This window comes from Narcine bancroftii, chromosome 7 (assembly GCF_036971445.1).
Source record: "Narcine bancroftii isolate sNarBan1 chromosome 7, sNarBan1.hap1, whole genome shotgun sequence".
In the NCBI taxonomy this organism is placed as follows: Eukaryota; Metazoa; Chordata; class Chondrichthyes; order Torpediniformes; family Narcinidae; genus Narcine; species Narcine bancroftii.
In genome coordinates this window covers 167,642,020-167,658,968 of record NC_091475.1, presented here as the reverse complement: position 1 = coordinate 167,658,968, position 16,949 = coordinate 167,642,020, and the positions used below count along the sequence as shown (strand labels likewise).

The 16,949-nt window shown below is 40.4% G+C and overlaps 1 protein-coding gene across 9 annotated transcripts in view; it reads right to left on the bottom strand.

The window, feature by feature from the left end:
• dync2h1 (dynein cytoplasmic 2 heavy chain 1) overlaps positions 1–16,949 on the bottom strand; it is a 509,574-nt gene that overhangs the window by 287,107 nt on the left and 205,518 nt on the right. For all 9 annotated transcript variants that reach the window (XR_011342189.1, XM_069891176.1, XM_069891173.1 and 6 more), the window contains 4 exons: positions 15,265–15,407; positions 9,041–9,113; positions 3,710–3,864; positions 885–1,022 (listed from right to left, as the gene is read on the bottom strand). Coding sequence is in view for 8 of the 9 variants with exons in the window: in XM_069891176.1 (XP_069747277.1) it covers positions 885–1,022; positions 3,710–3,864; positions 9,041–9,113; positions 15,265–15,407 (509 nt within the window). In the remaining variant the exon portion in view is untranslated. The remainder of the gene's footprint in view (positions 1–884; positions 1,023–3,709; positions 3,865–9,040; positions 9,114–15,264; positions 15,408–16,949) is intronic.

Below are 16,949 nucleotides of genomic sequence, written 5' to 3'. Positions count from 1 at the left end.
AGCCAGCCTTTCAGTAGCCGTTTCCAGATCTCCATTAGTGAATGGAAATAAAAATCCTTGGCTCTCCTCCAATGTTTCTATTAATTACCTTAAATCTTTGCCCCAATTGATTCACTTTCCTATGACAAAAAAAAGGTTCCTTTTTTGTTTACAACATCTAGCTGTCTCGCAATTTTCTACATCTAAATACTTTATGAGTCTTCTAAACTGTCTTATCACCTACATTATCACATTTGAAGATTAGTGATGTGCATCTCATACTTCCTCTATTCATGCAATCTACTCCCCTCAAAAAAATCATTCAGATTATACTATTTGTGTATGTTGTGTCTCACAAACCATTTCATTTCATACTTCTTTGTCCACATTAAATCTACCACATTTCCACCCAATATCACTGTTGGTTTGTACTTTTTGCACCATTTGCTGCGAAATTGTATTTTGTTTGAATGCTTCAAAACTGTACTCCATATAATCAAGCGCAGGTACTTTAGCTCATCAAAACAAGTAGCTCTGAAATTTATCAATTGTAGTCTTCATTGCACACTTCTCAAATTAGTAAAATAACTTTGTAACTACACTCCGTCTCTTATCCCTTATTAATCTTTGTACCAAGTTATTAATCATTTTGATACAATATGTTTGTTATGAAGCATTTATCTAATGTTACTTATAACTCATTGTAATATTGTGGGAGAAATAATATTGTGTGAAATTTTCTGCATTTGCTAACCATCCTTTATAAGAATACACTTTAGAATAAGTACCTTCAGCAATTAAGTGTAATTGTTCTTACATTAAAATATGAGAGAATTGTAAGTTTATGAAGTTTGGGATATTTACATATTGTGGATCCACTGTACAGCTCATGTGAATTAGCATACCTGCATTGACACCGTAATCTCTTGCAGGGCAGCATCAGCTTCGGCTTGCTTGGTTTTAAGTAAAATGCTCTGTGTTGCTGCTTTTCCCTTCAGTTCATCAACAAGTGCTTTCGCTTCATTTAGCTTAGAAACTCCAGCCTGGATCAAGATATTTCAAATCAACTTTGAATGTTGGTTTTGTTTATTTTAAAATGGTTCAGAAATTTTATTGGTGCATATTAACCCATCTAAAATATGGTAGGTCAAAAGGGTCTATTCAAATATGATTGAAGACAAAATAGCCTTATTTTTCACCATTTTTAGAATTCTTTGAGTGGAAAAAATATTGGGCTGGATCTTGCTGAAATTACAAATAATTTGACTGGATTCAAGATTCCTTTATTGTCATGTTAGAGTACAGAACATGTAATATTACACAAAATTGCCCTCTGCATGCCATATGGCAGAGAAAAGAGTTGGCATAAGTGTCGCCTGTCGTCCCTTATATTTTGAGAGAAAGAGAAGCAAGAGTCCCTTCAGAGTCACTAAATGTCCGTGGATTCATCTCCAGTGATCTCACAGCCTCTCAGACTCTTGTTCAATGGCAACTTCAACTCCAGATCAAAACTTCCAACACAATCAGGAAGTCTTCGGCATCCATGGGTCTTCGGAAGCCCTTCTTATCCTCAGCACCCTCTTGAATCCCGGCTCTGGCCTGGTTACTATGAGCCATTCTCCAGCAGCCCACAGTGTGTGTGGGTCCTTCGACTGCAAGTCACCCACAGCCTGCGTGTGTTTTTCAGTCATTGAGCCCCTTGCTGGTCCACTGACATGGTCACCATCTTGCAAGGTCACCTCTTCTGGATCTTCTTCTCAACATGGGGTGTTCTCCCCATTTCTGGTGCCCTGTGCCAGCCTGCTGCTCTCTGGAGTCTTCAACCCTTCAAGGCCATTGCTGAGCTTCTATCCTGACTGAAACCTGTGGTTGTGGAGTTTTAGTTTAAAAACACATTTGGCACCTCTAACAGGCCGTTCAATGTCTGTACAGGGCTGCCAGCATTAGGACCGGCAGTTGAAGCCTTTGGAGCAGAACTGTGTCTCCACACTCTCGCTCCACACCAGCAACAACGGCGCTATTACAGCAGCTCCGACAGTGCCGCCATTTTTTTAAGAGTGGAAGGAAATTGTCTTTTTTTTAAGCCAACCTAATTTAAATAACTAAAAATACCGAAATAACCATTTACTTTCCAGCAGCTGAACTTCATTTGGGGGAAGTCAGTACAAGTGGTCCGTAAGTCGAACATTTGTAACATGGGGACTGACTGTATTATATTTGTTGGTTTAAAAGAATGATCATTTGTTTTTATTCTAATAGCAGTTTACATATCTCTAAATGTCAAAAGCTTTCAAACCACTTTAAGATCAACGAGAACTTTAAGAGCCAGCAAAGCCTCATTCTCAGAAAGATCAGCTCTCTAGATCGAGGCAAGGTTAATGCAGATGTGGGTGAACATCTGGGTAATTCTGGGATGATGGACTGGGCTGGCATGAGCAGGTGACAACCTTAGAACTATAGTAATTGTAAACAATTACAAAGTAAATAATTGAATAGCACATTTCCTTTTACATCCTCACTGACAAAAGGCAAAGGAGGAAAAACCCAACACCCAACCCCAACCAACCAATTTTCCCTTGCAACCGCTGCAATCGTGTCTGCCTGTCCCGCATCGGACTTGTCAGCCACAAACGAGCCTGCAGCTGACGTGGACTTTTTACCCCCTCCATAAATCTTCGTCCGCGAAGCCAAGCCAAAGAAGAAGATAATGTGGAATTGATATGCTCTATCAATGACTCCAAAGACTGAGAGGGAGCAGATAGGCTTCAATACACTTTAGATTGTAGCTGGCCCAGGTATTTTACTGTGTCAAGTCTATCAATTATTTTATCATTAATTAGGTTAGTAAAGCATCGTGCTACAAATTTGACTCATTTAATAAAATTAATTGGACAGAAAGGTCAAGTAAATTTGCAGTTTTCGATGAGAGAATACATACAGGGGAATCATTTCACAATACAGAAAACGTGCAGAGGACTGGCAACTTTTGTAAAGTAAATCATTGCATGGCTAAACACCTCAGATGTGCCTGATGTAATTTGGTAGAAACATACAGTATGTATTTTATTCCACCTTTGAGGACCAATCCTCACATGCACTCCAATAGTGTAATTTATAATTAAAGGTTTAAGTTGTCAAAGGATTTTTAACAGAAATTTTTAACAAGCACTTCAGTAAAATGCATTTATAACTAATTTTGAATAATGACAGAAAGCACTCATCAAATTGAGAACATTTTCTTCAGAAGACAGAAATACTGTTAACCTTTTAGATCAAAAACATTAATTTTAATACTCTTCAGAATTTAGAAAAATGTATAATTTTTGTTTTTGTCGGGATTGATAAAGTAGGTACAAGAATGATGTTTCCCCTGGTTTCGGCATGTAGAATGAAAGGCCATAGTTTCAATATAAAGGATCACCCAATCAGGAAATGGTTGAGAATAAATTTCTTCTCCCAGATGGTAAAGCATCTTTGGAGTTCTATGTCCATCAGAGCTGTGGGGAATCAGTTACTGAGTATATTCAAGACTTAGATCAATGATGTGGTCAATTAAAATTGTGACAGTATGATCTTATTGAATAGTGGAGCAGCTGCATGAGGCCAAAGAGCTTCTTGCTGTTTCTATTTATTAACTTTAAGAAAATTACCAGATATAGATGAAGTGCAAGCTGAAATTTATTGCCTCTCCAGCTTAAGACTTTATAATACCTCTCTGGCTTACACATACCTGTAAATGATTCTGCTGCTTCATGAGGTCAGTTTTCTTGGTATTATAAATGGAGCTGTATGTATTCAAGAAAATCATATACCTATGCGGAGTAGCTCCATATGCTCTACAAGACTCATGAATCATCAGGAAAGACTTTGTAAGATCACCACCACCTGTAGTCAAAAGCATAAAATTAGCAAAATTAATATTTGTACTTTACACAAAATTTCTGGAGTAACTCAGCAAGTCACATGGTGTAGCTAAGATAAAGACACTGTACATAACCAACGTTTCAGGCCTGAGCTCTTCATCAAAGTATGAGCAAAAAGGCAATCAGGCACCTGAATAAATGGTGGGGGATGAGCAGGGGAAAGAGGACAGGCCCAAAGGTAAGAAAGAGGTCATAGGTTGACATGGGAGGAAGAACACAAGTGAAAAAAACTATGGGGGGGGGGCGGTATACCTCTCTAAATGGACAGGGAAGGGGGTGGAGAGCTGGAGGAAAAGAAACAGAGGGATGGGGAAGTGAGAGTGCCAGAGGAGTGACTTAATGGAAACTGGAGAAGTAGATGTTAATACCATTCATTGGAGAGTTCCCAGATAGAACACCAGGTGTGGCTCCTCCAATTTACAGGTGACCCTGGCCTGGCAGTGCATGAGGCTTTGAACGGACACATCAGCTCAGGAGTGGGGCACAGAACTAAAATGGTTGGATACTGGGAGATCCCATCACTGCCGCAAACAGAGCAAAGGTGCCCAGCAAAGTGATCTCCAAATGTGTATCCAGTCCTTCCAAAGCAGAGAAGGCCACAATGGGACCACTGGATGCAGATGACCCCCGCAGATTCACTTGGAAGGCCTGTTTTAGGGCCCTGAATGATGGCAAAGGAGGAGGTGAGGGCATAAGCGCTGCAACTGCAGTCATAGGGGTAGGTACCAAGGGGGTGACCAGTGGGGAGGGTTGAGTGGACAAGGGAGCCATGGAGGAAGCAGTCCCTGTGGAAGACAGAGAGGGATGGAAAGGAGAAGATGTGTGCGGCAGTGGAACCACAATGTAGGAAACTTTGGAGGTCAATATGCTGAATGTGGAGGCGGTAGGGTGGCAGGTTAGGGGGCAAAAGGATAGGATAGAGCAGAAAGTGAGGACTGAGACTATGGTTGTGAAGAATATGGGTGTAATGACTGGGGTCATATTGGCAGAAGATAGTAGATGACTATCTGCAAGATGAAATTTCCATGACCCTTATTTTGTCGTTAAGGTTCCTAATTGAAACTCTCCTGCTTAGAAAAATATCCCAACATTTAACTGTGGAAAAACTGTCAGTATCTTTGTAGGTGGAGGATTCACCAAAGGGGAAAGTGAAAATCTTAAATAAGAGGTATCTGATGGTTTGGTGGGCTTAAAGATGGGTAACTTCCCGGGTCAGGAAGAGCTCCCAGGTTGTTATGGGAGCCAAAGGAAGAGATTTCAGGGGCTCTAACTCAGATTTTTAAATCTTCACTGGACACAAATGATATATCAGATGTCTGAAGGACTTTTGAAGAAGGGAAGCAGGAAAAAGACTGGTAATTGCAGAGCAGTGAGTCTTACATTAGTGGAAGGGAAGTTATTGGAAATTTTTTGAGGAATAGAATTAATGATCACTTGAAAAGGCAGGGACTAAACCAAGAAAGCTGGAGTGCCTTGGTCAAGAAGAAAAACAAGTCTATTACACCACAATACTCAACAACCGATTGTTGCCATAGAACTTTGACCCAAAATTCATATAACTTATACATTCACTAGTACTTCACACCTTACAGGCATTGCACAGCTTCCACACACTGCCGGCTTTGGCAGACAAATAGCATATACTGGCACTCACTTTTTCTTCTATCTTGTATTTGAAGGGGCAGAATAAATCAATGAGCAATAAAATTTCTTCTTACTTTGCTGTTTTGAAAAGATCACCTAACCTTTTTCTCTGTGCAGCTGGGTACAGTGTCTTTGGTTAGAAATAATGCAAAGGTCACTGAAAATTCTGATATGCTCACTTCTAATACTCCTTTCAAAATGTGTATTTCCTCTTCACAAATTCTCTTCCAATGTGCAGACTATAAATGGTGTAAACGTTCTATTTTTATCTCTCCTCATTCCCACCTCCATTCACAATATCAGATTGCAAAGAAAGTCCACATAATCTGACAGCAACAAGTAGTCAATGAAAGAACCATATAATCACCTGATGTAACTCAGTTACTTGCAGAGTCACTGGCATTTTGTATTCTGTAGATGGATGGGTTATGAGGTATAAATGACTGCAGGCAAGCTACTCACCACTCACAAGAACTCAGAAACTGCAGACCAGGGCAACTGGCTTGGAAAACAGTGATGCACGGGGCATTGCAGGCATGACTCGTAACTTGTGTGCCATGTTTAGGAGAATCTAGATCCATGCACAAGAAAATTTTGTTCTCAGAATGGAAGTTGTGCCAATGCCACGAGAATAGCTTCAGACCTAATTATGATTCAATATCTGGTTGCCAAGGTCTCAGTTCCCATTATAGTACAAGCAGAATTTTTTTTTTAAAAATTATAAATATATATTTCTCTTTTCTTTGAGCTTGGCTTCGCGGACGAAGATTAATGGAGGGGTAATGTCCACGTCAGCTGCAGGCTCGTTTGTGGCTGACAAGTCCGATGCGGGACAGGCAGACACGGTTGCATCGGATGCAAGGGAAAATTGGTTGGTTGGGATTGGGTGTTGGGTTTTTCCTCCTTTGTCTTTTGTCAGTGAGGTGGGCTCTGCGGTCTTCTTCAAAGGAGGTTGCTGCCCGCCAAACTGCGCGGCGCCAAGATGCACGGTTTGAGGCGATATCAGCCCACTGGCAGTGGTCAATGTGGCAGGCAGACAAGAGATTTCTTTCGGCAGTCCTTGTACCTCTTCTTTGGTGCACCTCTGTCTCGGTGGCCAGTGGAGAGCTCACCATATAACACGATCTTGGGAAGGCGATGGTCCTCCATTCTGGAGACGTGACCTACCCAGCGCAGTTGGATCTTCAGCAATGTGGATTCGATGCTGTCGGCCTCTGCCATCTCGAGTACTTCGATGTTGGTGATGAAGTCGCTCCAATGAATGTTGAGGATGGAGCGGAGACAACGCTGGTGGAAGCGTTCTAGGAGCCGTAGGTGATGCCGGTAGAGGACCCATGATTCAGAGCCGAACAGGAGTGTGGGTATGACAACGGCTCTGTATACACTAATCTTTGTGAGGTTTTTCAGTTGGTTGTTTTTCCAGACTCTTTTGTGTAGTCTTCCAAAGGCACTATTTGCCTTGGCGAGTCTGTTGTCTATCTCGTTGTCGATCCTTGCATCCAATGAAATGGTGCAGCCGAGGTAGGTAAACTGGTTGACCGTTTTGAGTTTTGTGTGCCCGATGGAGATGTGGGGGGGCTGGTAGTCATGGCGGGGAGCTGGCTGATGGAGGACCTCAGTTTTCTTCAGGCTGACTTCCAGGCCAAACATTTTGGCAGTTTCCGCAAAACAGGACGTCAAGCACTGAAGAGCTGGCTCTGAATGGGCAACTAAAGCGGCATCGTCTGCAAAGAGTAGTTCACGGACAAGTTGCTCTTGTCTTGGTGTGAGCTTGCAGGCACCTCAGATTGAAGAGACTGCCATCCGTGTGGTACCAGATGTAAACAGCGTCTTCATTGTTGAAGTATTTCATGGCTTGTTTCAGCATCATGCTGAAGAAGATTAAAAAAAGGGTTGGTGTGAGAACGCAGCCTTGCTCCACGCCATTGTTAATGGAAAAGGGTTCAGAGAGCTCATTGCTGTATCTGACCCGACCTTGTTGGTTTTCGTGCAGTTGGATAACCATGTTGAGGAACTTTGGGGGGCATCCGAGGCGCTTTAATATTTGCCAAAGCCCTTTCCTACTCATGGTGTCGAAGGCTTTGGTGAGGTCAACAAAGGTGATGTAGAGTCCTTTGTTTTGTTCTCTGCACTTTTCTTGGAGTTGTCTGAGGACAAAGACCATGTCAGTAGATCCTCTGTTTGCGCAAAAGCCGCACTGTGATTCTGGGAGAACATTCTCGGCGACACAAGGTATTATTCTATTTGGGAGAATCCTAGTGAAGATTTTGCCTGCAATGGAGAGCAGCGTGATTCCCTTGTAGTTTGAGCAGTCTGATTTCTCGCCATTGTTTTTGTACAGGGTGATGATGATGGCATCACGAACGTCCTGAGGCAGCTTTCCTTGGTCCCAGCAGACCTTGAAAAACTCATGTAGTTTGGCATGCAGAGTTTTGCCGCCAGCCTTCCAGACCTCTGGGGGGGATTCCATCCATACCTGCTGCTTTGCCACTTTTCAGTTGTTCAATTGCCTTATATGTCTCTTCCCGGGTGAGGACCTCATCCAGCTCTAGCCTTAAGGGCTGTTGAGGGAGCTGGAGCAGGGCGGATTCTTGGACTGAGCGGTTGGCACTGAAAAGAGATTGGAAGTGTTCTGACCATTGGTTGAGGATGGACATCTTGTCGCTGAGGAGGACTTTGCCGTCTGAGCTGCGCAGCGGACTTTGGACTTGGGGTGAGGGGCCGTACACAGCCTTTAGAGCCTCGTAAATACATACACACACACATATATTTTGGAAGTTGAATAAGAAGCTCAGATATGCAAATATTTATACTGGGAGTTATCAAAATTCAGACTGTCTTATCATGGCTCTGACTCCCATTGTTTAAAGAGATCAAATCTTACAGTACTGATTACAGTCATTGTTGAAACACCACTCTGGAGATTTACTACTGGAGTTGTGATGGAATTGTCATGGAGTATTAAACAGGTCAGTCCACTACTGCAGATCACCACTGGCCATGCTGCTGCCAGTGAGTCAGCTAACATTAAAAATAATCCAACCATATTAATATGGAAAAACTCCTATTTAATTGTGCTTTCCTATCAATCAGTTAGAAATATTAATACTCTTCATATAAGGGGCACACAATTTGTTGAGTCTCTACATTTTAGAAACAGAGCATTCAAAGTTTATCACATTCATCACTGTTTCACTTGATTAATTATGCAAGTCCATACAAGCTGAACTATTTCCATTACTGGTGTTCCATGTCTCATATACTGACCCATTTTATTGAAACATTGCATAAGCAGTTTTACACTTATACTTGCCATAATAAAATTTGAAGTCTAATACTAATTTAAATTTTATAGTACTGTATTGGAAGAGATAAATTGTGAAATTTAACTGCAAAATCCAAACTAAGTGCTGCAATATGGACTAGTTGAAACTGCTAGGAACAGAATTGCAATTTATGAAACTGATATAACATTAGATTCAGAGTGAACTAACCAGAAATGGAATTTCTACGAGATTTTCCTTTTGTCTCTTTTCCATGGCTCAATGAAAACAACATATCAGGAATCTGAAACAAATTAAAAGTTCTTGCAAATTATTAATTGGTCACATAAAATTTCATTATACAAATCAATATCTCTGAATAGATGGAAGTAAAATTGGTGAGGTCAATTAATCAAAGCAACTCAGAAAAATAAAGAGAGAAAAATGCAGCCACAATTTTGGCAGAATACCGGTAGCTGAATTTTTAAAGAATTAGAAGGTGCAGGTAATTGATTATAAAGAACAGATATAGGTAACATAAAATCAAATTAATTCATACTCTTGAAGCAGATTGCTGTCATTTGAATGCTATTTGTGAGAAATAACTTACAAGAAAATTTTGTCTTTGAGTATAAGGAAAACACATTGATTTGGCTAATAAAAAGCTAACAAGACAGTCCTGATTGAATTCACTGTCCGGCATCTGTGCCCATCCGTGTTTATATTTTCCAGTTCTAGGAAGCCAGACATGCTGACCTCTCACGTCCAAGACATTCAGCGTGCTGGAACAGGGTCCAAACATCAAATTATGCCTCAGGCATCACAGTTGAAGGCCCTATAATCTCCAAATAGCTCGTGACAGCTCAAGACTTTTAACGATTTTAAACATCTCTGATAGTCAAAAGAGTTAATCAACTTGTTTAGCCTATCATAAAGTAAACATTATTTCATTTTCTATATAAAAAAATCAAAAGCATATTAAGTTTTTGTAGACTGTTACAAAATTTAAATATGGTACCCACTGTTGTGCACAGCATTCAAATTAATAGTGCTGCGATTTTTACGCATTCTTTACATGGAAAAAGGGTAAGGATATGATGCAAAATGCATCCAGACCCTCCCTTCTGAAAGTTATGGTTCCACCTCTGGACTCAATGGTAAATCCACCAGTGAAAGAGACAGCCACATATATCAGCATGTGACCTTCATTATGTTTTGCACTTCAGTGTTTGACATCACACAGGCAGAAATTCAAGGATCACTGAAGCACAAATAGCTAATAGTCAATAGTTTATCCTTCAGAACTTTCAGCTGTCAGCCAGCATAATTCAGTTTATTATGCATCAGGATTTTCAGTTTCACATTTGAAATATCACTACCTCTATACGTGGAAGTGTCTTCAGTAACCTAATTTGACATTTAATTTTATAGAATTTTTTCATCAAAGTCCTTTTTACTAAGACCGTGCCATTTTAGGATGAGCAATATTCCATATTTTATTCACTAAGCACACTATCTTCTTGGGCTGCAATCTGTAATTCTAGCTTTAATTATACATTTATGAGAAATGTTTTTCCTCCCATTTCTGTTCCAAATCATTTCAAAATGTTAATCTTCAAGATTCCTTCATTGTCATTTACAAAAAATACACTTTTTTTCCTTTGTTTGTTCATTAAAGGCACACAAAGTAACATGTTTTGGAGTTTGTGTATTGGAGCTCGGTTGGTGCATGCACAAGAGTTAAGAGCACAAATTCAATATCGTCAGGTAACAACTCTCGCGCATGCGCCAACCGAACTCTAATACATAAACCCACCGCGCATGCACCACTGAAGACCTGCTCCTGCACACAGGAGCCAAGATGGCCGCTGCCTGCCTATGGACACCAGGACGCTGACTAACAAAGTAAGTATGCTCTTACATACCCTGTTATAGTTTGTCAAATACAACATTTTATTAAAAAGTTTGCTTTAAGACTTCAGAACTCCATGCACATGGGCAAAATTCCAATTTATGTTCATTTTGAGATACTACTGATCCTTCAATCCCAATTACGGTCATAAGTCAGGGAGTACCTGTACTTCATTTCAATGTGAAGAGGGTTTCTTTCCCTATCACCTTACTAAATGGGTGAAAAACATTCCTCCTCAACTTCCCTTGAATCATTCAACAATTATTTTACATTAAAACCTATAATTACTGACTTCTCTGCTAAGCTAAATAATCAACATGCCTTTTTAACTTCTTTTCTATCTTGTAACTTCCAGGAAGCTGTGAACATGCACTTTCAAGATCCTTTTGTACCTTTACACTTTTTAGTGTCTGATCATTTACTAAGTACTTCCTTATTTTGTTTGTCCTTCTCAGTTCAAAAGATCCTGGATCTTTAACATTAGTGGTAACCTTTTCCATAGACACAACTTACCAATGTATTCATGGATATCTTCAACATCTCCCTCTAGCAGATCATGGTACCCATCTGTTTCAAACAGGCATCATTCATACCCGTTCCCAACAGAATGTAATAACCTGCTTTAATGACTATCAACCAGTAGCACTTACATCAACAGTGATGAAATGTTTGTAAGGCTGGTGTTGAAGCATATCAGCTCCTGTCTGAGCGGCGACATGTTCACCTATTGTAGCAACAATTGGTGGATGCCATCTCACTGGCTGTACACAAGGTCCTGGAACATCTGGACAGTAAAGATACATTCATCAGGATGCTCTTTATTGATTGCAGTTCAGCATTTAACACCATTATCCCCTCAAAGCTGATCAGCAAACTCCAAGACCTGGGGCTCAAAACCCCACTGTGTACTTGGATCCTGCATTTCCTTACCTCCCTCCAGACCACAATCAGAGAGGATTGTTAAGAACATCTCCTCCTCAATCTCCATCAGTACTGGAGCACCACAAGGCTACGTTCTTAGCCCCCTGCTCTACTCAATTTACACCTACGACTGTGTGGCTTGATACGACAGTAACACCATCTACAAATTTGCTGATAATACCACGGTAGTGGATTGTATAAAGAAAGGTGATGAGTCAGCATACAGGAGGGTGATTGAGAACTTGGATGAATGGTGCACCAACAACAACCTTGCACTCAATGTCACCAAAACCAAGGAGGTGATTGTTGACTTCAGGAAGGGAATGCTATAGGTATACAAATCGGTGAATCATTGGGGGAATCAGAATTGAAGAGGGTGAGCAAATGTAAGTCCTTGGGAGTCACTCTCTCAGAGAATCTTTCCTAGACCCAACACACTAATGGCATTCCCTTCCTCAGGGGTTTGCTTTGGTTTGGTATGACAATCAGAAACCCTGGCAAATTTCTACAGGAAGGGTACTGACTGACTGCATCATGGCCTGCCATAGAAACACCAATACCCCAGAGCATAAAACCCTCCAAAAGGTAGTAAACACAGCCCAGGACATCACAGGCAAAACCCTCCCTACTACTGAGAACATCTACAGGGAACAATACTGTCAGAGAGCAACAACAATTATCAAGGATCCACACGATCCAGCACATGCCACATGCTCTGTTCTTGCCGCTGACATCGGCAAGGTGCCACAAGACTCGCACCACCAGGTTCAGGAACAGCTGCTACACCTCCACCATCAGACTCCTCAATAACAAACTCAATCAGGGACTCATTTAAGGACTCACACTTGTGCACTTTGATGTTTTTATTATCTCAGTAATGCAGTTTGTTTACATTCATTATCTGTTTACAGTTCTTTGTTTACATGTGTATGTTGTGTACAGATTTTTTTTGCACTATCAATAAGTGGTCACTCTGCCCGCAGGAAAAAGAATTTCAGGTTTGTATGTGATGCAATTTATGTCTTCTTTGGCTTGGCTTCGCGGACGAAGATTTATGGACTCGGGCCTGCGCAAAGGAGCTTTTAGGTGGAGTGCAGTGCGCGCAGTACTGGCCCCACCCTTTACACCCATGGTTCGTGTGCCGTGGCCAAGCAAGCTGGGACGTGGCAGCGAGGTCCTTGGGTCGTAGGTTTTATATCGGAGTGGCCTTCTCCTATGCAGGTTTCTTACCCGGGCTGGAGGGGCCTGCCTCCCCTCCTAGGTCGGTCCATACTGCCCGGACCGGGGCCGAGGCCGCCGCAGTTCACCCTGTGCCTGGACTGGGGCCACCGCCTCCCACTCCCTGTCCGGACCGGGGCCTCCGCCTGCCTCACTCGACCGAGGCCGGGGCCGCCGTCTCCCCCTTGCTCCTGCCCGTATCGTGGCCGCCGCCGTCTACCCTTCGCCCGGACCGGGGCCGGGGCCGGGGCCGCTGCTGCTCTCCCTGTGCCCGGACTGGGGCCGCCGTCTCCCCCTTGCTCCTGTCCGGATCGTGGCCGCCGCCGTCTACCCTTCGCCCGGACCGGGGCCGGGGCCGCTGCTGCTCTCCCTGTGCCTATACCTTAAACAGCAATTTATGTACTCTGACAATAAATATGAAATCTAAAATGCTGCCTGAACTGCTGACCATTTCCAGTATTTTATGTTTTTATTTAGATTTCTAACATCTGCGGTTCAGTTTGATTTCTGAGGCATTATTTTTGGTTCTTCATTTCTTATTACACATCTTGCTAAGATTCCCATTTTATAAATCTTCAGTTTTTAAGACCATTGTCAAATTACTGTTTTGAACCTAAAAATTACAGAAAAGACTGGAAATTACAAATCCTTTGTTAAAAGGCCATAATCTAAAGCAATTATAAGAGAATTTAAGTTAACCAGGTTTATGGAGTCCAGAGGACCCCAAACACCAGCAGCAATAGAAATCCACCACAACACAGGATTACTTAAACAAAAGTAGTTTTTAATTATATTTGAACAAGGAAACAGAATTGAACTTCAACTTATTACTTAACCTACCTAACTATTTAATCCCCCTTCTAATACTAAGCACAGGTATGTGTAATGTATATTTAAGATTAGAAAAGTTCTTTGGATCACAGTCCAATCTCACTGGTTGTAGGCAATTCTTCTACTGTGCACAGAAGTTAGCATTAACAAAGTTCACCAGGCTTTGGGGCCTAACAGGCAAATGGTTACCACTCAGGAGGGTTCTTGCTGGTTTTCAGAGAGAACCGATTGCTTCTCAATCAGTCTTGCTGACGAAACTTGCCCCCTTCAGGGCTCTCCAGATGATCCTCTTTCTTTCAGGTCACCTTTCAGATCGCCAGTCTTCTCCTTTGACTAGGCAGCCTTCCAAAGTTTGTCAGCTTGTCCCTCTGGAACAGATTTCTATGACTCCTCTCTCTGTTTCACACCCTCCCTCTCCGAGATCAAAACTCTTCTCCTCTGCCTGCAAAGATCACATGCTCTCCCAGGCAAGCTGCTGTCGATACTTTGTTGCCTCCTGCAAAAAGCATTCTGCAGAAGTCCTGCAACTATTCTGTGTTTTACAATATGTGTGTGTGAGCAAACTGCTCTAACAATTCCTCCCAAACCACCTCTAAATACTGTCATACCAGTCTCTGAGATATAGTGGCATTGGATATTGTGCTCAAAATATAATAATCATTAATACAGTGAATTAATGGCACCCAGTTTATTTTGATGAATTTTCAAAAGCTAAGGTTCTAATGTAGGACTACAGAAATAAATGGATTCATGACATATCTCCACACAAAACTAAATAGCTTCATTTTTTGCACATTCTTGATCTGTGTATAATTTTATAAAATTATAAGAAAAATTCTGGAAAACAAATAAAATTGCTGATATTGGAATCTGAAACGAAAAACAAAAATATCAGAAGAATTCAGCTAGGCGAGCAGCATTTGTGGAATGTGAAACCATTTAACATTTCAGGTCATGGACTCTTTTACAGAATTTTCTCCCTGACCAAAATGTTAAATAGTTTCTCTTTCTATAGACACTGTTTGGCTGAAGTTTTCAAGCATTTTCTATCATTATTGGTAAACATTTGCCTTCTGTGCAAATGAAAAGCCTATAAAATAGTACAGGCGACCACCCTTACAAGTGATATCAATTAACAAGGTTAAAATAAAAGGTAAAGGTTCCATTATTCTCACGTAATACTACATTTAGAATGTAACATACATGAAAACCTTTAACTTTCGTCTACCGTAGAGGGCAATGCTGACATATCGCGATTATGCATATTTACTGAACGCAACTGTGAACAAACTTCCACCCTGAACTCTCTCTTGCTAAACAACGTCTTTCTGCTGATAAAGAAAATCAATATGAAATCTGTTTTTCTCTGCTATACAAACAACATGTACAAGTGTTTTTTTCAAGTCCATTTACAGTCAACAAAGAAATGTAAAATAATTTTTTCCAAATAATATTCCCTCTAGAATTCAACACCTGTTTTAAAGATTCAACAATATCTTCAGAGCATCTGCTTGAAGAGTAACTCGATGAAAAATGCACAAAAATGCAGAACTCTTAAAGGTCCTTCACTTACTTTCTTCATGCTCTTATTAGTCCATTCCTCCATCCACTGCACTGCACATTTCTTGTAAAAAGCTGGGTTACTTTCACAATTAATTGTAAAATTGGAGTTAGTGCTGTCCATAATAAGAACAACATGCAGGTTTTGTTGAATTCCTATAAAATAAAGTGAACATTCTTGTTGCATTTTGAATTAAAAACTAAATTCTATGGCAAAATTAGATAGAATAATAGTCAATCTCACATGGCATTGTATAAGGGAATTCAAAATACAAATGATAGGAAATGTGATGCTCCATGTCCACAGATCATTTGTGTCAAGTACTGGTACAGAAAATAATATAGAAAAAATAATGAAATCAAGATCTATATATCTAGAGAAAAGGTTTACAAAACTGTACAAAATTATGCTATGGACACACAGTTCACCTTGAGCACAGCATAGATTTACAAAAATAACGCAGACTGGCAATCAGTGGTGAGCAGAGTGATGCAGGGGGTCAGTACTAGGTCAGCAACCATTCATGATATACTTTAATGATTTTGAAAAGGGGATGTTTGAGTTAGTACGTTTGAAGATGTCACAAATATTGGTTGAATTGTGGACAATGTAGATATCAATCAAATGATACAGCAGGATACAGATGGCAGATGGAGTCTAATCCAAGCAATTGTAAGGTGTCATATTTGGGAAGTCAAAGGTAAGGGAAAAGCATATAACTAATATTTGGATGTACCGACAGATCTGGGGTTCTAGATCCAAAGATCTTTGAAAGTGGCCATGCAAATAGATAGGTTGCTAAAGAAGGCACATGGCATGCTAACCTTTATTGGTCCAACCTTTGTGTAAATGAGTAAAGAATTCATGATGCAGCTGTATCAAACTTTGTTTTTTGTAATTATAATTTTTTATTTTTCACACTGTGAACCATATCAATCAAAAATATGTACAAGTGTTTCTCATTAAATTTACACAATGGCATTTTCTCCCTTTTTTCCCCTTTCCCTCCCTCCCCTCTTCCCACCCTCCTCCAAAACCCATAAATATTCAACATATACAATACAATAAAACCATAAAACAATATCTTCACACAAAGGAAAATAAACAAGAAAAATGCACCATCTATTTGTTACACGCTGACTCGAGTCATTTTGTTTTAGGGGATGGAGGTCCTAGGCAAGCTCTTCCTGTTATGCTCCATGTATGGTTCCCAAATTTGTTCAAACAATGTGACTTTATTTTTTAAATTATATGTTATTTTTTCCAATGGAATACATTTATTCATTTCCATGTACCATTGCTGTATTCTCATGCTCTCTTCCATTTTCCAAGTTGACATCATACATTTTTTTGCTAGTGCTAAGGCTATCATGATGAATCTTTTTTGTGTTTTATCCAATTTGAGGCCTAATTCTTTACTTCTTACGTTACTTAAAAGAAAGATCTCTGGATTTTTTGGCATGTTATTTTTTGTGATTTTATTTAATATCTGATTTAATTCTTCCCAAAACGTATTCACTTTCGTACATGCCCAAAATGCATGTATTGTTGTTCCCATTTCTATCTTACAGCGAAAACATCTATCTGATAATGTTGAATCCCATTCTTTTAATTTTTGAGGAATGATAAATACCCTGTGTAACCATTTATACTGCATCATGCGTAACCTTGTGTTTATTGTATTCTTCATAGTTCCA